Source organism: Magallana gigas, chromosome 2, assembly GCF_963853765.1.
Source record: "Magallana gigas chromosome 2, xbMagGiga1.1, whole genome shotgun sequence".
NCBI lineage: Eukaryota > Metazoa > Mollusca > Bivalvia > Ostreida > Ostreidae > Magallana > Magallana gigas.
In genome coordinates this window covers 48956119-48979109 of record NC_088854.1, presented here as the reverse complement: position 1 = coordinate 48979109, position 22991 = coordinate 48956119, and the positions used below count along the sequence as shown (strand labels likewise).

Genomic DNA, 22991 nt, shown 5'->3' with positions numbered 1-22991 from the left:
AACCAGTCAAATTCTTCCATGTCATAATTTTAAGGTCAGTTTACTTTCTAATCAGGTTAAACAACTTCCTAAATTACTCGTACACATCGATCAACAAAATTCAAAAAAAATAATTTGTAGTGTGTCTCATATCAGGAAATATTAAATTGACCAAACGTTTTAATAAATATAAAAAGTAGTTATATGTACGTATACATTACTCATCATTTTTATTGATGCTATTATCATTAAATTTATTAATTAGATCATGAAAGCTAAAAAGATTAGACGGTAACATATTGCTTCCACAATACCAATGACCATTTCCCTTAATCATATCACTGGGTTTAGAAGAATATAAGGCAAAGATTGAAAAAATGTATCAAAATATATTTTAAGAAAAGTGTTCTCTTTCACTGATTTTTTAAACTGGTTTCCGTCGTTTTGAACAATTATACGAAAATCTTTTGTCATCATTATCATATAATTATATACTGAACGCATACATAAAACATTGACGACCATGGACTGATTGTGTGTTCCCTTCTCCCCATTACTGTAGCTATTTTCTGCTGTACATCTGTAGGTTCCAGAACTGTTTCTCTGTATGTTAGGTATATGTAGAGTGGCTCCATTCTGTCTGAATCCTTGGAATTCTACCTTGGTCCAGTAAAATGTTGTCAAGCTAGGATTTCCAGGGGTGGCCTTACAGGTGACAGACAAGTTTCTTCCTTCTAATATGTCTTGCTGAGACAGCATATGCACTTTGGGTGGTCCTGTTATTAAAACAATACTGATATCAATGTATAGTACGTTATTATAGCATTTTCCTTTTAACGTGAATATTAAATTGATTGTCTTTCTTTTGACACAATGGTATTTATTCTTCCTATTCAAATTGGACATTTTAATTGAAATAAATGTTTGTTGTATATTAACAGTACATGTATTTTCTAAAATGATAATTTCATAATTCATATTAGTTGAAGTTTCAGGCAGAAATATCAGAATAGACTATTTCTGCAATGAAATAAAATTTGATAAATAGGGCTTATGTTGTTTTACGTTTTCCAATCTAAAAATAAGATGTATGTCAAGTGTTTTACCTGTGCATGGGATATTGCGTGCGCACGAAATTATAAGTCTCGTGCAATACACAGGCAAAAGTGGCTCGCATGAATCTCATATGAAATTCGCATGAAGTTCATGCGAATTCTTCGCATGAGAAAGAGACGAAAAGTAACACGCATGAATTTCATGCGAAAACTTCATACGATTTTGACATAATTTTCATGCGAATATCATATGATAAAAATTTCGCACGATATTCATGCAAAAATGTATATCTTATGTTTCACTGTTGTTTCATGCGAATATCATGCAAATATCATGCAATTTTTATACAAAATACTATGCAGCTTTTAAATTCAATAATCTTGAAATCTTGATATCTTTTTATCTAAATTTGAGAATATAATCTGTTATATTTTGGAAAGAAAACTGAAGTCCTAATTTATATGCTTTATATAGAATTAACATTAACAGAAAACAATGACAATAATCTTCTTAGGAAAATCTTCTTTATTTAGATAAGAACATAATTCAAATTTCTTCTTCTTCCACTTCTCGAAAAGGCTTGTTAGTTCATCAATCTACAAGAAAATATACATAATGCAGTGTTCATGAAATTTTCCTATTGCTGAATGGCATACTGGTATCTATTTTGAATGTGAATTATTAATATTGGAAGATAAAAACAAAATTAATTGATATATGACATGCAGTTGGTAACATGATAAATGCTCGTTAAAGCAGATTTGATCAAATACAATAAATTTATGTTTGTCATATCCGAATACTACGATTCTTACTTTATCACTCTGATCCATGTCCTTATTGTTATTTTAAGCTTTCAGTTTGTGAGTTTATTACATAAGCCAAATCGCTCACCTGAGCATCAATAGCCATAACTTATCAAATCTACTTTATGCTGCCAAATACAAAACATTTGGACAACTTTGAAGAGTACTGTACATTTTGTTTAAGAGGATTTTCAAATTTTTCCTCACATAATCATCAAGCCGCTTTTCTTGTTTCAATCTTTTAGGAAAATATTTCTAAATGTCAAAAACAATTTCTATTGTGGCCCAACCCTAGGAACCATTACATGTATATGAACAAATTTGAATCTACAATACCTCAAAATGCTTCCATACAAGTTTCAGCTATTCCGACCAAAGGCTTTTAAGATTTTTTTTTTAAAAATAACAACGCATTCTAATTTCACTAAAAGAAGGTGTGACTTTTCATTGTTAAATTAACAAACTGGAATTCCCCTTCACCTAATTATGTTTTGTGTCAAGTTTGATTAAGATTGGCTCAACTGTTCTAGAGAAAGAGAAAATGTCAAAATTTTACAGAGGGATGTAGACTGTCCAGGGACAGAATAAAGACAGACAATAGTGATCAACACATAAACTTTTAGCTCAAGCCTGTTGTCTGAATCTCTTAAATGAGCTTCAATGTTAAACATTGATCCAAATTATCATACAATTCTTAAAAAGTAGAAGTATTACTTACCACTGCATCCATGAATTCTTCCGGAATGTTGTTGGTTGTCATGCTTTTAAAATCTTTTCCAAAGAGTCTTTGCAAATCTGCAAACTTAAGGTTCTCTGCAAATATTATTGTTGTATAATTATTAAATGATTTCATTCCTGTTTGATCTTTTAAATATCTAGATATAATTAAGTATATAAGTAATACAGCTATTGTAATCTTGATATTCATTAATAGATTTCTTATTTAATATTTTTCACATCTCCTATACAAATTCTTAACAAAACTACATGTACATGCAAGTTGTTGTGCTTACTCAATTACGAACCTGCTATTAATGGCGGAAAGACCCTCTGGAAAAATATGGAAGGATCTTTTCTTCTCTTCTTTTGACTTTTGGAAGAAAACAAGCTATGTAATGAACAATTTTCAGGCTTTGGATTGGCTCGAGTAGGCCTATAGAATCTCAGTATATTTAGTACTTTGATTTATCCTCACCTTTTATACAGCCAACAGGCATGTCATCATGTTCACACCTCCATCCAAATAGTACCAACTCCATATCCGTGTAGGGATGTTTTTGTCATGCTTCAATGAAAAAGATATCAGATATTTTATTCCATAAGCCCATAACATTACGCTAAGGATATAAGCAAAGTTTGCTCAGCTCTGTTCATCATCACAATACACTTCATCTTTATTATGCAGTTATAAATAATTGTAACGAATTCTTTATAATAATTTGCAAAAATTTCGAATGATGGTTTTTATTTATCAAAACGGGAAGCAGAGATCTTCCGATAATACATAAACATTTCATTTAGGCCTATGTTTCTTACCTCTGTCATTCACTTTGTACTCGAGTCTCGTTCCCGCTGACGTCACATATTGCGAAAATTTTTGGTACTGAGAACCGTCAGGATGGTGTTTAATTTTACATAGAGCAATATACCAAAAATCAGTAGATCAGATCAGATTTTGTAATTTAGATATGATTAGAACAATTGTCATTAATAATTTAAAGCGCTACAGGTTGATGTGCATCTTTTTTGTAAGCCCTTGCAAACGGTCATACTAAAACACGCCTGCCGACGCCTGCCGGGGAAAACACGCCTGCCGAGAGAAAACCACACGCCTGCCGTTTACCTGATGGATTATTTTAATATTTTCTTTGATATTTTATTTAACTTAACTAAATTAGGTATCATAATAACAAAAAGTTGACTTTATATTGATTATTTAGCACAAAATTAGCAAAAATGTTTAATGTTGGTAAAGATAGATAACTCTTACGTAGAATTCATACGCCTGCCGAGGAAATCTAGACGCCTGCCGTTTATTTGATGGATTATTTTACTTTTTTCTTTGATATTTTATTTCTTTTTACTAAATAGATGAAAATAGAAATCAAAAGTTGATTTTATATTAATTAATTAACATAAAATAAGTAAAAATCGGGTAAGCTGATAGCTCTTACGAAGAAATCATACGCCTGCCAAGAAAATGTATACGCCTGCCGTTTATTTGATGGATTATTTTAATTATTTCTTTGATATTTCAGTTTACCTAGCTTAATAATTGATAACAGAAATAAAAACTTGACTTTAAATTCGTTAATTAACACAAAATTAGTAAAAATCGGTAAAATAGATAGAGATAGAATGCATACGCCTGCCGAGAAGAGTACACGCCTGCCGGTTATCTGATAGATAATTTTTTTTTCTTGGATATCTTATGTTTCCTAACTAAATACATGATCAAAGAAATAAAAGGCTATTTAGTATTCGCCGTTTAATGAAAAATAGTATTAAAAATGTTCAAAGTCTGTAAAGAAGACAAAGAGTTCTTACCCTGCTTACGCCTGCCGAGACACTGAGTTGTAAGCCTGCTGATTTAATCATTTATCCATGTCTTTTATTTTTATTTCTTGAAAAACTTCAGCTTTTTACATAGTTATCGTTATACTGTATTAGTGTTTTCATACCCTTATTCTTTTGTTGCAATTAATTAAAGATATATTACAAACTCGAATCAGGGACATATGTACTGTTATATGTACATGACTTTTGTATGTCTCTGCTCGAATTTTAAGATAAAACATGGTCTCTAGTTTTTCGAAGAACCTTTAAAATATGCATGTATTTTACGTACAATCAAAATATCTTATGTTATATATTCATACGATCTAAAAGTGGTGTCTGAAATAAGAAGGAAAGTATACTGATGTGAATATATATAATTAATGCACTGTTATATTAAGTTCAGAAATACGTATGGAGTCGAACTGTATACGTAAATACTGTGTTGGGTGAACATGTAAATACAAAATTCAAGACATGTGATGGAAATTAATATTTACACCAACTCAATCAATTCAAAAGATGCAATTCGACAATTTCATTTCTTTAGAGAAGTGGACTAGCATAACCTTTATCCGTGTATGAAGGCTATATAATGTATTTCTTAAACAAACAGGCTAGCGTACTTAAATTGTGTAAGCTTTCCAGATTTTATAAATATTTATGCTCCTAAATTATTAATTCTAGTAAATGTATATGGGGAAATGTTAGACTTTTTAAGCAAAGTGCATTTACATTTTCGTACACAATTAGTTCTGTACAATGTTCGTAACTGTTTACATCTTGAAAAACTTTTTCATCTCAAGACTTTCACTGCCTAGTTCACCAAACTATATCTAAATCTCTAGATTCTGATTCTGAATCAAATATTACACAGAACATTCATAAGCCTGTAGCAAAATTTTACTTTGCATGATATCAGTGTAGCGGATAATTATTCCATTCAAGGGAAAGAGGGGTAGGGGGTATCAGTTTGAATATTTTAAAAAAAACTGGCTTTTTCTAACAAGAAAATCTAACATAGACTCAATCATACCCCACTATAGACTTTTGAAACCCAATACACGCTGAACCTTCCAGTGATGACTTATTCTGTTCGTAGAAGAAAAAAAGCAGAAAAAAGCAGACTTATAGAGCATGCAATTACCAAATCAAAGTAGAACTCTTTAGGTTGATTCAATATTCAACACAATCAATATACCGGTATAATTATTACAGCTACATGTTCAGTATATGCTTTATTTTGAGGTTATCATTCAATATTAAGTTCGTTTAATTTTTCCAAGCTGATGAAAATGTGACCGGGTTAAAACTTTACGATTTATGGTCTCAGTTTTTAATGGAAAAAAAAAGAACCCTGGTTTAATGATTAACGTTGTAAAGTGATTCAAATTATGTCAATATTCTTGGTTATAAGCCTGGACTGTCTCATAAATAATAATAATATTTTCCCCTACAAAATAAGTCTTGTTTTTCTGTATATTTTATAAGCTTCTCGAAGATATATAGTAACACAAATGTTTCAATGTTTACGGTTATGAATGGACTATACACGTTTTATGAAGAGACGTAAGTCTGACCAATTAAAAACTGATGGCTTATTTTATTAATCAGAAATAGTTTTTTTTATTAAGTGCTTGTACATGATATATACATATATAAGGATAAAATGGTAGTATTCTTCAATTTCATATAGATACATAAAAAATACAAATATAAGAGTCAGAAACCATGATATGGCGAACTTGCTCTATCAGTTGGAATAATTAAAGTGGACTGCAAGGTTTTAATAATACTTTTGGGTTAATAATTAGGTGCAAGTTCAAAGGCTATACATAGTATCTTAAGACATACTTAGGTAGATCGACTCGTTCATAACTATTTTTCTCAGTCACCTAAAACTCACGAGAGAGAGAGAGAGAGAGAGGTGGCTTGTGTACAAGGTGTGTGCTTCACGGTCGTCTTCCAATATACAGGTAGGTAAGGTCTATTGTTTCTTAAGAGACAAAAAACCGTTCAATTCACACAGAATACACAAGAAACTAACACGTGTATGTATACACGTGTATCAGTAGAGCAACGATCACTAGTTATCTTTGGACATGTAGCCCCAACCCCGATTCGCCCAAAATATTATAGCAAAGAACATAATGAGTAAATTATTTTGTTATTAGTACATGATTTGTAATAAAATGAGATAAAAATACATTAATCTGTATGTGCATGTTCAGATTGTGGTCCCGTTTTTTTATTAACAAAACTGTGAGTGAAACTGTTTGAGGGATAGTGAAGTGAATGATATTGTAAGCCGTATCGTATGATTATATACATTGAAGAATCAATAATAACGAATGCATGCATTATTCTTTTTTTTTTTATCAAAACCTCCACGACCTACGATTAATTATAGTCAGTATGGTTGATTAATATAAAAATTGTCGGGAAGATAGTTTACGTTCATTAAGTTCAAAGACAACCGATCTGCATAGAATATTGCGTTCATTTTTGACTCAGAAATTTTTACTCATGAAATAAATTAAAACCGAAAAAACCACTACGTTCAGATGTCGAACATTTGGAATGTGAATGTCTTACGCTTACCGACTCGCTGCAGTTTTCTCCATATTTTATTGAATTTTTTTTTATTGAAAAATACATGTACTAGAACAGTTGAACGCAGGTGCAACTACATTTATTAGTATTTTTTTCTCTTGATATTTGAATTGTTTCCGTTTATGAAGAGAGAAAGAAAGAGGGTAGTGGATGGAAAAGACGGAGAGAGGAGAGAGAAAGGAAGTGAAAGAAGGAGAGGAGACAAAGATAGAGGGAGAGTGATAGAGATGCAAGAAAACAGCTTAATTTCTTGCTTTAACACGCAAACAACTATATATACACGTATGAACACGCCACGTTTCTAAAGCACTCTCTTTTCTCATAAAGGTTTCCGTATATAGCAGTGGCGTCGGAAGCAAATTGAAAGTGGAGGGGGGGGGGGGCTAAACTAATCCTCTGAAATCTTGACAAGGAAAAAAAACCAAAAACCTAATCCCCAATTCCCTAAATCATGAAAATCCTAATCCATAGGGTGGGGGGGGGGGGGAGACTATAGTTAAAAAAAAAAATTCTTACCTACCAAAATCCCCCCCCCCCCACAAATCTTGAAATTCCTAATCTGTGGGGGGGGGGGCTATTATACCTGTGACTCCAACATCTCTATATTTCAATGTTTCCATCTTTTCATTGTACTAAATTTCGCAAAAGTTATCTTTCTTGCGAGAAAAAGTGTGGGGGGGGGGGGGGGGGCTGAACCCTCTATGATGCTATGTGCCCATTGGTTAGGTCTAACTTAGCAAAAAAAGTGGGGGGGGGGGGGCTCACCCCCCCCCCCCCTCCTGGTTCCGACGCCCATGTAACCACTGGTGTCACCATTTCTGTTGGTTTACAATTTTATAACACGATTTTTTATCCAGTATTTAGAAAAACTTTAAAACAGGATTGGTCTATAGACCATAAGATCGTGGAACACTATTATAGATCGACCCTTGTGATCAGTAAGCTGTTGTAGATTGGGATATTTCAATATCAGTGTTCTTGCTAACATATGATTTTTTTTTTAAACTTGTAATTCCTATTTAAAGGCAATTTTTCCCATCTATAATATAATTACTGTAATTATCTCAAAGAAATGCTTTTAAAATTGCTTCTTTAAAGAATGTCTTACAACATACTGTAATTTACATGTATTTCTTATATGAAAAAAAACCCTTATGATTTTTTTTATCGACAAAAAGTACTCCCCTTCATCATCCAGTGTTCACTTCCATATGTAAACATGTGGAAAATAATTTTTTTTTTACATAAACGTAAGCAGTATCGCTAAAAACACAGATTAAAATAACATCTACAATGTATTTTCTGCTCTATTTCTTTAAAAAAACAAATCGATCATAGTTCATACAGTTTTGAACTGACAAGCCATCAAGTAAAACGACGTTCAAGTACGAGTACATGCATTCGTTTTACTTTTAAAAGCTGCATTCAAATGCATTTTTAAGTTTATTAACGGAAGTAATTATAATAGAAAAGTTTTACTTCGTTTCATACGAAAAATATCTAAGAATTTTTCTTTGGCCTTGTAAATGATTTTCACTCATTCTTTTCATGAGTTGATCTACTCGGGGGGAGGTGGGTAGAGTTACCCCCCTCCCCCTCGGTAAAACTCAAATTTCTTACGGAAGTGGGGGTGATGGAGTCCCCACCTCCCTTGGAAAATATTTTTTTTTACATACTAGTAAAATCACCAAAAATTTGCCTCGACAACCCCCCCCCCCGGGACAAACCTAAATACTACCCCCCCCCCCCCTGAAAAAAATATACTTGATGCACACGTTTCGTGTTACGTTTTAATATCATTGAAATCTAATTGTTGTGTCTTTATTCGTTTACTTGGTAAAGTTAAATGAAATATGAAATATTGTTTGAAAATACCAGATTATCTATTTTGCGTTAGGCGAAAAGTTGTGATATTGATTAATAGTATCCCTCTTTACAACACAGACAGTTTTATTCAATTCTTATTCTATGATCATGTACACAGTTGACTGAAGAAAAAAAATAATGAAAAAATCATATCAGGCAATAATATAGGTATTCGACAAGCGTAAAAGCGTACACATGTATATTCCTTGGGCGTTTCGTATCTATAGACGTGTTGATAAATCTTACCCTGTATTTCTATCATAAAACGCTTCAGTGACAGGCGTAATAATCAAAATATTAAATTCTGATAGAAAACAAAACTTTGTCAAAGTTAAAAAGAGATGACATACATATTATATCATACTCGTATCACCCGACTTCATATAATATGATGAATCAATAGCAGCAATAAGTAAAGTTATGAACATAATTATAAGGCAAAATGTTAAGTCTATATAATTATATTCATAAATTATTTTATACAAATAAAAATGACATAAATAAAATGGCAAGCGTGCATATAAAATCGACAGTCGTAAGATTTCTACATAAGAGTTCTCCCTTTATTTTTAAGCCATTTGCATTTTTTTTCCTTTTTATCTATGCTTGCTATTTAGTACAGTAAAATAAAATACTAACGTAAGAAAAATATCAAATCAGGTAAACGGTAGGCGTATGGATTCCGCCTATATTTACCCATGGTTTTTTCTCATGTTGTGTTAATTAAAAAATGTGGTAAATTTTTAATTAATCTGATCATTTATCAAGTTAGAAAACATAAATAAAAAAAATTAAAATCATCCACCGGGTAAGCGGCAGGCGTGTTCTCTTCTCGGCGGGCGTATGCATTCTGCGTAAGAGTTATCTACTTTCCCGATTTTCACTAATTTTGTGTTAATTGATGAATTTAAAGTCAAGTTTTTATTTCTATTATCGTTTATTAAGCTAAGTAAACTAAAATATCAAAGAAATAATTAAAATAATCCATCACATAAACGGCAGGCGTATACATTTTCTTGGCAGGCGTATGATTTCTTCGTAAGAGCTACCAGCTTACCCGATTTTTACTTATTTTGTGTTAATTAATTAATATAAAATCAACTTTTGATTTCTATTATCATCTATTTAGTAAAAGGAAATAAAATATCAAAGAAAAAAGTAAAATAATCCATCAAATAAACGGCAGGCGTCTAGATTTCCTCGGCAGGCGTATGAATTCTACGTAAGAGTTATCTATCTTTACCAACATTAAACATTTTTGCTAATTTTGTGCTAAATAATCAATATACCGAAGTACCCTCACTCGCGCAGAAAAAAATGAACCAATTTTAAATATGATATGAAATAGTACATAAATTGATTACTTATTTTAGCTTTTTTTCTATCATTTCATATTACAGGACGCAATTGATGTATTTAAATCTGCGTACTATGATCAATTTATTCTGATTCCTACAAAAACATTGACTTATGATTATCATTTAACATAACTAAATGATGTCATATTAACTCGTTTTACTTTTTCATTAATTACTCTATATCATCAGAACAAGAAGTTTTATAGCAAAACATATTTACACTGGTTATGTATATATTTATATTACAACTCAGTTATTATTCATAACAGGCACTGGATGAAATATCTGGTTTCAGCGCTGCGGAAACCCTTTGGAAACTCTGCGGAAACTTAAGGTTACTTTAAGTTTCCGACAGGTTTCAGCACGGAAACTTCAAGTTTCATTAAGTTTCCGCAGTGCTGAAACTTAGGCTGTCCATGAATCCAAATGGTTTCCGCAACGGAAACTTACTGAAACTTGAAGTTTCTGCATAGTTTCAATCTCCATATACGTTTGGGATACATATTGTTTACAAATGGTTTCCCCGACGGAAACTTACTGAAACTTGAAGTTTCTGCATAGTTTCAACCTCCATATACAATTGGGATACATATTGTTTACAAAGGGTGTCCGCAACTGAAACTTACTGAAACTTTTTATATTTTTGCTTTCACAAAAGCTGAGCAAGGTTTCTACTTTATGTAAAAACAAAACAATTTAAAACAGTTCCAAATTTATTTTGTTCAAAAATCTGAAATTGTTTCCAATAATAAATAAAATACAGCCAAGATACAATAATGGAGAAACATCCATATGGCAATTCCCTTATTAGGGATTTTATCTAAAAAATGGTATTATTGCACAAGAAAAAAAACTCCCATAGAAATCTTTACATTTGTATTTTTTTTCATCTCGATTAAATGCCTATCAAATCTCCCTTTAAAAATGAAACAAAAATCTTACTTTTTTAAAAATATGAATGCAATTTACAAAATAACTGCACGTACATGAATAAACAAAGAAAACTTCACTGTTACATGAACATGATACACTTGTCTCAATGAATATGTACACCATAAAATATTTTTGAAAAGTCTATAGTATCCATCTTTTAAAAAAAAAAATACACTACAAGATACCGGTAGTAGTTGACTATAGAGGTACGACCGAGATTTGATTTGAATATGTCAATAAATTCCAAAATGAGGTCAAAGTGACCCACTTACAAGTTGGGATAAACCTTTTCTTTGTTAGTAATATAATCTAATGTTTTACAATAGAACAGGATTTGATATCATTTTTTGATAATCCATTAAGTCCAAAGTAAACTTTTCATTTCCACCCATGATGTACCAATTGATCAAATTTTAATATCATAAGCCTGTCAGTATTTAATAGATGACCCAGAGGGAGATATGAAAAGCTTGTTGGCCAATAAAAAGCTAACAATGGAGCAGTCTGTCAAATCATGTGCAAAAATATGATGTACACATTTAATTAATTATGCTGATTGCAACACACTTCATTCCTGATGAATATTCTTCTTTACACACGGTTTACCTTCCTACATTTCACTACTTTACCTACATTAATATTTTTAAATCCAAGACATGAAGTAAAATATACATTGTTTATATATGACAAGTATTACTACATGTACATGTACTTGCTTTTTGTAGCATGAATGTATAAAATACAAAGTATCACACAGATCATTCACCTTACAATTCTTATCAATACCAGCATTTTACTTATGATATAAAAGCTAATTCCAATATTAGTTACATAACACAGATTAAAATAAAAACCCACATGGAAACAACCGTCCATCCAAGTAATTTTGTTATATAAAAATTGTAATACATGGGGTATTTGTTGTCTTTATATATTTTCATATACGACATAATTGAATATTGTTTGGTGTATTTTATCATTTCTATGACCCATGCATTCATCTCCTAATGCAGTGTTTTTACATTTAAGATTGGTTTCTTAATTTTTCATATATTGCTGCAAATAAAAACTAAGTTATCAATAAATGTTTAAACAAAGAAAATGGAAAAAAAGTAGTTAACACTTATCAACTTGGAGGTGTGAGGATATATGTTACATGGAGTCTAATATTTTATGCAATATTTGCAAATATAACAAATTATTTAAGAAAATGAAAGTTAATATCTAATCAATCATTTAATAAGTCAAATCCATGTGATTTTCTAAGATTCTAGCTTACAGACAGACATTGTAATATACTGGTATTTGATCATATAAAAAAAGTACTTTTATAGTTTATAGGTTTTTTGAAATGAGAATACTTTACAGTTAAAAAGTCTTGTTCTGCAGAGGTTTATTCGGGTCGTAGAGATGTGTCCATTCGAATCAATAAGGAGTGTCCTTGGCTGTTGTTGATGTAACCCGAGTTGTAGTTTATGGAAATAGGCTTTTTGGGGGGATTTTCGAGCATTGTCCAGACCGGTGAAGCACTCATATGATCACATCATGGTTACAGCAGACTTAGTAGTTCTGGACAGTGGTAGCATTAAAATTCTTCTTCTTGCGATGAACTTGTTCCTTTCACTGGGCTGTACTTTATGTCTGTTCTATTTATCTTAAACAAGAATAATAAAGTTTCATTTAGATTTGTAAACAATAAACATTCAGCCTAAAATGTAATAAAAACATTCTGAATAAAATCCTGAATACAGAAGCTACTATGCAGTTGCCAGTTGCTGTTTAAACTATGTCATATATAAATGGCTACAGTAGTACATGTATCTGGTCTAAAATGTTTCATTTTATGTTTGAAGCTATGTTATTTTCATTTTGATTCAATTATTGTTTGTTGAACAATGGAAAAACTTATCAACAATAAGTGTGTTTCACCCCCCCCCCCCCCCCCCCCATCAACCTCCTTTTCAAGAACTTAGACCTGGATTTCCCAAAAATTACTACAGTAAATTATAAACATCCAACACATGTATAAGTTAATGGTGAAAATAATCAATTTCAAAGCAATACCTTGCGTTCACATCGTCCAGCTGGTCAAAACATTCACCCGAATCACCGAACAGAGGAGCAACTACTAACCGGAAACATTGACTTTGTATGCTGTCAATGCTGAAAAAGAAAAACGTGAAAGATTTCATTTTCCGGATTTAATTAATAATTTTTTTTCGTTACATTCAGAGTTTGTAAATTGTATAATGTGCGAAAGATTTATTGTTCGTCTTGTTTACCAACCAAGCATTCATATATATTAGCAGCCCTGACGTATATACTAGGGACGTTCATATAGTTATATATGTGTATACCCTGGATAATCTTGATTATCATGCATATAAAGTTGGTTAATGGTTAACTTGGTCAAAACGTATATTTAACAGAGATACGGTAATAAAAATTAAAACGCCGAACCAAGTTTGAAAAAATGACGCCATCTTGATTTGATGGCGCGAGATCTCGTTTACAAATGAGAGATAAATTAGAGCCTTGAAAATGTTATTGGGAGTATCTATATATTGTGAATTAAGGTGGCTCTATACACCACTTTTTGATGACGCAGTACGCAAAAAAGTAAATCTGGAAACATGCATTTCCGGTACTGGCTGATTTAAACTGAGGTGAATTGTATGGGAACCGCTATTTTGAAAAATGTGTTAAATGAATAGATTTAATTTGATAATTGGAAAATTCATTACTTACAAGTAATGTAGTATGTGACACCTTCACGTTTTGTGGTATTATTTATCGAAATAAACAATAAAATCAAGTATAAATTTTTAAAGAGTTTCTTTAGCATCATCGATATGTTACACCGTAGCGCAGTGGGTTAGTGGGTTCACTACAAACCAGTAGGTCATGAGTTCGATTCCCGTTGAGAACAATAAATTTTTTAACTTTCCAAAAATTTCTAAAACGTATTCTTTGGTTGAATACCGTGAAAGAAAATTCTAAACAGGTGAAAATATTTCAATTATAATATACTTTAATGCACATTAATATCGACACCTAACGGGGATGAGAGGGTTGCTTTGAATTTCTCTCAGGTTGGGATACATTAATCCTATTAGCCTAGTCAATGTTCCCCTTTATTTATTTGACTTAGTTTTGCACTAAAGCGAATATATTCACTTATACAGGGCAAAGTCTATAATGAAATATGCATGTATTTATCATTCCAACATTATATTTAGGAAATTTTCTTCAACTCAGAAATGAAAAGTCCCCAAGGTGTTTGGGCCTTGGGACTTAGGAACGATAACCCTTACATGAGGAACTTTCATACCAAATAAAATTTTAAATATTTTTTGTGTTTATTTGCAATTGTTTTCATTCAATTTTTTATTTTACATTTATTAAAATACATTTTCTTATAACATCAAGCAACTTTTTCAGATGATTTGTCATCAGAGTAAGAAAATATGAAAAAATATGTTTTGGGGAATTACTAAAAAAAATTGCAATAATAACATTTTTGAATGTTAAGAAGTGTTATATTTTTTTTTATGTGTCCGAAGGAAATATCCATCATATGACAAAATAATTTCTCTCAATTTGTTGATAGCTGTCTTTTTAAAAAATATTTCACAAAAACACGAAAAAACATTAAAAAATTCTTTAAAAATACCTATAGTATCCCTATCGTCATTTTGATATTTGATAAGTATATGTTTTGTGGTCTTCTATTGAAAATTTGAATAAACTGTGGGTGTATAGAGCCACCTTAAGTTACCTTGACATGAGTTCTTCGTTCCTGCATTATCTCCTTGTTGTAGAGGCTATTAATGCTTCTCAATTCTCCATTTTACAACAGCACCTTCTTGTCCATTTTAAGCTTCGCTCGGAATCATAAAGTGCGCCAATACTGACCAATCAGAACCCCCTAAATCTTGGAAAAGTGCATCGTGGGATAGTTTAAAATGAATAATGTTTAATCAAAAATTATCATTTTTTACCGAATAGTATACTTTTTACATGTATATTTATTTTAAATAAGAACTGTCGGAGTCAGTATTTCCTTGTTAAATACGACAAAGTATTGGCGTGTGTTTGTTACAATTGTATTTGTAACACGTGATTAACCAAAAAAAAATGGCCGACCGTTTGTTTACAAATGTCTAATGAAATTAAACAAGTTTTAATGAGACATATGTATCAGATTTTGTCTGTAACTATATTTTATTTACATGTACTGATGATTTTGCCAAACTAAATATGATAGAGCCATATATAGTTTACTGACAAGTTAGTCTTGACTTGTCCAATTTTCACCGCGATTCTAAGCACGGTCATATTCTTATTCAAAATATAGAGGTGTGAAAATATTATGTTCATCTCAGAGCAGGTTCTGCATGAACACACAAAAATCACAAATATAATTAGATGCCGATCAATTAACGGGGTCCGGTTAACAGCGTTCACCCGTACGGTGAATTTACAACTGCGATGAATTGATGGCAATTATTTTACAGTTACACATGTGCACTGATTGGTCATACGATGAACAGTACGTTAAGAATACTTATGAAATTAAAATACAAACGCGTTAAACAAGCCGGGAAGTAAGACGTACACGTCGGACTGATATATATAAACAAAATACAATTTTAATTATTTGGTATACTTTCTACATCAAATGTATACGAATGTATAATCAAATTTTAAAAATGGGATTAAAATCACGTGCACCACATCGCTAGTGCTGGATTTTAAACTGATTTTGTAATATAACGTATAACTTCAGTAAAATTATAAATAATGCTTATTATATCTTATAACAGAAACATGTGCATGTTTCATAAACATTTATCAATATTTGTGTTTACAGTACAGAAAGTAAATACAAAGTATAGAAATGCACGAATCACATAGGCGTCGAACCGGGGGGGGGGGCTTAGTGCAAAGTTAGGCTTAACCAATAGGCACATAACCCCCCCCCCCCCACTTTTTCTCGCCGGAAATGTAATTGTTCCTAAATTTACCTTGAAAGATTGAGAAGTTGGAGTAATAGGCATACTAGCCCCCCCCCCCCCCCCCCCCCCCCCCGACACGGATTAGGAATTTCATGATTTTGGGGGAAAAAAATTTGGGTAGGGAAATTTATTTTCGGAAGTACATAGTATAGGTATAACCCAACCCCCCCCCCCCCCCTCAATATTTTTCCTCAATATTTCTGAGGATTAGTCTAGCCCCCCCCCCCCCCCCCCACTTTCAATTTGCTTCCGACGCCAGTGAATCATGATACAGTCATACATGTAGTAAAGTCTGAAATGCATGTAAATAATTAAACAGTTATTATATTAGACTCAAACTCCAAGTGGGTTTTACTTGTTATTATCAACTGTAGAATTTGTAAAAAAAAAAATTCCTGTGTACATCTGTTGGCGTGGTATTAAAAAAGAAATGAATTAGCTCTAAACTTCAGGTTGTACGAATATTTGGTACGATTTGTAAAAATTTACAACGACTTTACCTTAATTTGTTTGCTTAATTAGTTACTGTACCTCAAGGTTCATTCAAATGATAACTAAATGATTTAAGAAGGAGTCTTACAAAATAGGTATATTTATTTATTGAGTGTATTAAGTAAAATACTTCTTCATACACTGTTTGCGATATACAACTAGCTAGATTTTTTTTTACTAAATAATTATAATTTACTTATCAGTTTTACTAACTCAGGTACACACAAATTGAAAAAAAATTCCCACCGGGCTCCAGTTATAAACTCACGCTTCGTACTGTGTATATGTTATGTAACAGTCTTTTGTTCACTCCTGACAGAAAAAACCTTGCAATCCACACAGAATATACAGGAAAATCACAGAGGAGGTCACCTGGACAAAGAATGTATACACATGTATACACGTGCCCGAGTACCTAAGATTAATGATTTCATCATATGCATTAAACAAGATCAGACATAAGTTTTTCTTTTCAAATTCAATTAATTTACTTAGTAAGGTTCTTAATCGCCTTATTTGCCACATTTGAAGATAGTTACATGTATACATATAGTTTCAGTCACGCTGAAACCTTACTATACGGATTCATTATCATTAGGCTAGAATTATACTTAAACCTGTTGAAAATAAATGATATCACTATTAAACTCAAATCAATTTTAGTAATAGTTTCAGCAATGCGTAAACCATTTGGAATCTTAACTTAAAGTTTCAGCATACTGAAACCTAGCGGAAATGTTCTGAAACTGATTGATATTTCCATAATAATTTACACAACTTTTCACACGATTCAAATTTAGTTTCCGCATTGCGGAAACCATCAGGAATCTTAGACTAAAGTTTCTGCTGACTGAAACCTAACGGATACTTGCTGAATCGATATAATGGTTTCCGCATTGCGGAAACTATACATGAAACTTCAACTTCAAGTTTCAGCAAGGTTTCCATATAGTTTCAGTTTTGCTGAAACTTGATTTTTCATCCAGTGAGGTCTGTCAAAGTTATGTAGAAACAAAACACTCTTCCAAGATAACCTTATCAAACTTATCATAAGGCTTTACGAATCATCATTCTCCACTTGGATCACTTGACTAAAATCCTTGACAGGACGAAGAAATACACAATCTTTCATTTATATTCTTTTAAAAAGTCAGAATTATCTAAGTTAGTAATTATAAGCTCGTTTGTACATATAGATATACATATAGATATACTGTGGTTTCATTGATATTCAGGGGTATCAATTTTTGTGGACACAGGATGAATGACCATCTTTAAGTTCTCCTTAAAGATAGCTTAAAGGTGCTTAAAGGTAGCTTAAAGACGATCTTTAAGCCACCTTTAAGCTATATGTGTTGCTTAAAGGTGGCTTAAAGATAGCGTAAAGATGGCTTAAAGGCAGCTTAAAGACTATCTTTAAGCCACCTTTAAGGACAACTTATAGGTCCTTAATGTCAACACTTCTTTAAGCCACCTTTAAGCTACCTTTAAGCTACCTTTAAGCCACCTTTAAGCCACCTTTTAGCCATTAAAAAAAAATTAATTCAATATTGTGCTTTATTTACCAACAAAATGTATTAACTTTATGAAAGAAAAGGTTTTAAAAACGGTTTTTGTTCTAGGAAGAAAAAAAACAAAAAAAAACCGCCCACGGCGAGAATTGAACCCGGTACCCTTTGTTTACTAGCATCACCTCTCTTCCTCTGCGCCACGGTAACTTGCATATTTACGAGTGTTTTTATATCCTATATATCAGTGGATATTGAATCAATGTATTTACTTGAAAAGATTTTGACAAACCATTCAGTTTGTAACAATCAATTATATCTAATTTATGAATTACATGCATGCATGTATTTAGAATGAAATACGGAACTTGGTCTTCAGTGAACAAAAATATGTTATACCTAAATGGAAACCGTTAGGTTCACTAGTAGGCTTTCTTAGTTAATAAATTTAAACCGAGTAGATATACGTTCATCTAATTTATAGCTATAAAAATGTAAGAAAGAAAATGAAATCATTTCTTTTATTAAATGTATTGAAACTATTAGGATATTTGCTCAATTTCCCGCAATTTCCCGGTTTTCATGATCGCGGCGCCGTTCCAGTATGTTTAAATATTTAATTGTATCAACATGATTTTTAAACTATCAATTCTATAACAAACAATATTACTAATTGCCGGTGACGTATTTACTGCATGTGGCAATTGCAAATGATGTACACATTTACTTGTACATACAATTGTATGATGTACCAGACCGGGTATGTGACATATTTTCCCTTATACATATATTTAAATAATTAACCCCTATTAATGATCACCGGTATATTAATTAATTAGCCTCAAGATTTTACTCTTACATACATGTATCGTTAATTTGAAGACGTAACATTTTTGAAACCCACAGCTAGGAAATAATACTTTGAAAATGAATTACAAATGTAAATTAATTTTTATTCACTAGACTTATCGTATACTCGTACATACTCAGATTCAACGCCTTTAGAAACCCTGACGTGCACCTGGGCACACGACACACCTGTTGTGTATATCTTGTATATTCTGTGTTAATTCCAGGGGTTTTCTTAAGTTGGACAAACAATAGACTTTAATTAGATATACATAAACCTGCACCTGGGCACACGACACACCTGTTGTGTATATCTTGTATATTCTGTGTTAGTTCCAGGGGTTTTCTTAAGTTGGACAAACAATAGACTCTAATTAGATATACACAAACGAACAAAACTATGTCTAGAAAAACAAAGCAGTAATATCCTGCCCGATATAACAAAGGCAGTTGAGAGTCTTGTATCTAGCAGATCAAGAGTTAGACCTAGAAATATTGAAAATTGAAAAAAAAAATACAAACCTTAAACCGATTATCAAATTAAATCATGCATTTTTGGTTTATTATATAATTAACATTATTTTGTTTAATAACCAGATGAACTGAGAGAGAGAGAGAGAGAGAGAGAGAGAGAGAGAGAGAGAGAGAGAGAGAGAGAGAGAGAGAGAGAGAGAAATTTCACCGATTAATTTATAATAGGAAACAAACATACTTTAATTAGTTTAATGCACAGATTAAGATACAGAGACTGTGCTCACCCCTACAATAATTTTGAAACCCCCAAAAATTATAAAGAATTTTATAACGGCAATGTGTCCATCGGAGCGGTGTTGATGATAGCGATCTGTGTTTAATGGAGCGACAATTAAAACCGCTTGGAACACCACCCCCTTCCTTGGAAATTATATTACATGTATCATTCGTATGACCCCCTCCCATCACTATAAAAGAGCTTTTTCATTTAATATATGTTTTTATTGTTCAGCTTGATCAAACTTGACTTAAAGGGAACTTAAAGATGGTTTAAAGACAACTTAAAGGGAGCATAAATGCCACTTAAAGATGCTTAAAGGCGGCTTAAAGGTGACTTAAAGAAGTTTGGACATTAAGGACCTATAAGCTCAGCTTAAAGGTGACTTAAAGGTGACTTAAAGATGGTATATCCTTTAAGCCACCATTACGCTACCTTTAAGCCACCTTTAAGGACTTGCTTAAAGATTGTTTTTCGCCCTGTGGGAAAAACTGAAAATCAGTTTCAAGGATACGTAAATTCGTGGCCAATGACCCTATCAATACAAAATGATCGTAGAAATTGCACTTCAATGAACATTTAATTTTATGGATAAACTTAACAACGAAATCCACGAAAATTGGTATTCAGCGAATATTGATGAAACCACAGTATACGTATTGATGAAACCACTATTAAACCAAATGACGTCAAAGTACTTTACTCTCTCTCTCTCTCTCTCTCTCTCTCTCTCTCTCTCTCTCGCTCTCTCTCTTGCTCTCTCTCTCTCTTTAAAGTATATCTTACTTGCTATTTTAATGATGACGTCAGAACTTCTATAACTAGAATCAAACATATATTCACATCTCCACAACGATCCCTGTTCATATTCTGTCATGTTTTCTGCTGGTATAGTCAGAGTGTACACATAATCTGAGAGACATCGGTATGTGTATCTAGGGTTTGCACTCTGATTAGCACAGTCATTATTGAAATATCCGATAACGGCCAATAAAACATTGTTTCTGTTGAACTTAACACCTTTGATAGTTTGTCCAGGGGGTACAAACATGCTACAAGTCCAAGTATAAGCCTGTCTCAGTGAAGCAAACTCTGAAGATCCCGTCATGTTGAATTGTTGACCTGAGTTAAAAAAATATATAGTTTTTTGAAAACAAAGTTTTATACCGGTATTTCAAATCCCTTTTTAATAAATTTCAGCTTCATTAAACATGTACCAAACGATGTCGCGGTGGATCATACTGTATTTAGCTTATTTCTTCACACTTTAACGAAACTGGAGGAGTGCAACACGTTTTCTTTCTGTCACTCTATTGCTTTTATATTTTGACACTGTCGCACTTATAATTGAAAAACATATGTTGCATTTGTATATTTTTTATTGTTCATGATTTTTGTCGATATTGATATATTTAATTGATGACGTTCGTTCACTTTTGACAGACAGTGCATGGTTCGCTCAATGTGGGTCGTAATATTTTGTATTAATCGTTGATAGAGGGGCAGCCCCTACCTTTGATTCACCGCAGCCTGTTGCACAACATAAATTATTAATAATAATACACTAAGGTACTCATTTTAGTTTACCAGGCATCATAGATAATACACCAGTTCTTACATTTAACCATCAAAAATTGTAGTTCAGTTGGAATTTAAAGGAATTCGGAATTTATAGAAAAAAAAAAGAAAACCACCGTTTCTCAGCTTTGGTTATATTCAAGTCTTATTTAAAGAAAGTTGTTAATATTTGCAACTATCACATGTATTCGGATATTATAAATTCTTAATATTGTCTTTATGTGGCACCGACAAAATACAACTAATGATTTATTACAACAATAGATATCATATTCCATATTTCTAAAACAAAGTATTTACATGAAATTGAAAATGAATTTATACCGATTAACAGTGCGAGAAGAAAAACAACATCTATTTCTCATAGCATCATTTTGATTAGGAAACACTTAAATTAAGCTTTCAAGTGTTACAAAAGACAAATCATTTTACAATATTATTTGAGGATGTCCAACAATTGAATGTTTCATCAGACGATGACAAAATTAATAAGAAACTAGTAGACTAATTGTTCTCGAACAATTAGAGGTCTTTCCACCTCATTATTTTTAATGCTTTGTTACAAAATAATTAATAAAACATTTTCTCTGCGTAACTTTATAAAAAAAATTCAAAAACTTAAATATGGGATTTTTTTTTAGGAGGGGGGTGACCTTGACTTTTGACCTTTACGTCACATTGACTGGTAAAGGTCAACATTTTTTTGAAAGAAGTTCGATGACCTTACGATGTAAGGTTCAAAAGTTGTAAGTGTTTTTATCAAACTTTAGAAACTTACAGGGGCGATAACTGCTAAAAGGGTTACTGAGGCTCTTTCGGTTTGATAAACTGAAGAACCCTATAGGAGTACTGAATACATTAGTAAAAGTCTCAAGTCTCTTTCTTAAACGGTTTATGAGAAATAGCAATAACAAGCTTTTTGCACAATAGGGGCAATAACTCTATAATTGTTTCAAGATAGGGACTGAAGGGATATATTTTAAAATGCCTCAAGAAGTCCTACAACATCCCTGAAAAAAAATGTTGTACCACCCTTAAACAAAGAGATCTAAAAACTCATTAATTAACAGATTTTCAAATGACCTTGACCTTTGACCTTTATGTCAGTTTGTTTGGCCAAGGTAGACGCTTTCATCCCAAGTAGTCCGAAGTCTCTATGACAAATAATGAAAAAGCTGGAAGTGATTTTTAAAACATTTAAATTCTTTCAGGGGCTATAACTACTAGAAGGGGGCCTCAGATCCTTTCGATTTGAATAGATCAGGCTTGGGGTAATGCTAAATGTAATGGTAATGCATTGCAATGCATTACATGTTTTCAAAGTAATGCTAGTAATGTGTAATGCCACAAAATTAGCATTACAAGTAATGAGAATGTAATTCATTACTTTCCAAAATCTAGTGTAATGCTGGCATTACATGGCATTACTTTGCATTACTATGCTTATTTATACATGTTCACTTTTAAGAAATGTGATCAATAAATGAATAGCTGAAATTGTATTTGATTATAATTATTTTAAAGAAGAAAGAAATTATTCTTTAGAAAAAAATGTTTTAGTTGTATCATTAAAAAGTTTTTTAAATAGTTCATTTTAATAAATTGTAATATTACTAGATATAACAACA

General features: G+C 31.9%; 1 protein-coding gene and 1 long non-coding RNA gene across 5 annotated transcripts in view; both read right to left on the bottom strand.

Moving 5' to 3' along the window:
• LOC105325654 (neural cell adhesion molecule 1) overlaps positions 1 to 22991 on the bottom strand; it is a 262905-nt gene that overhangs the window by 33966 nt on the left and 205948 nt on the right. The window contains exons 2-3 of one of the 4 annotated variants that reach the window (XM_066076976.1): positions 20572 to 20907; positions 486 to 755 (exon numbers count right to left, since the gene is read on the bottom strand). The exons of the other annotated variants lie outside the window; for them this stretch is intronic. Of the exons in view, the coding sequence (XP_065933048.1) occupies positions 486 to 755; positions 20572 to 20907 (606 nt within the window). The remainder of the gene's footprint in view (positions 1 to 485; positions 756 to 20571; positions 20908 to 22991) is intronic. 4 annotated transcript variants of the gene reach the window in all.
• Positions 1499 to 3497, bottom strand: LOC117684736 (uncharacterized). The gene is made up of 5 exons (XR_010711270.1): positions 3378 to 3497; positions 3037 to 3126; positions 2867 to 2931; positions 2560 to 2654; positions 1499 to 1631 (listed from the first exon to the last, which is right to left on the bottom strand). It is a non-coding gene; the product is annotated as an uncharacterized lncRNA (long non-coding RNA).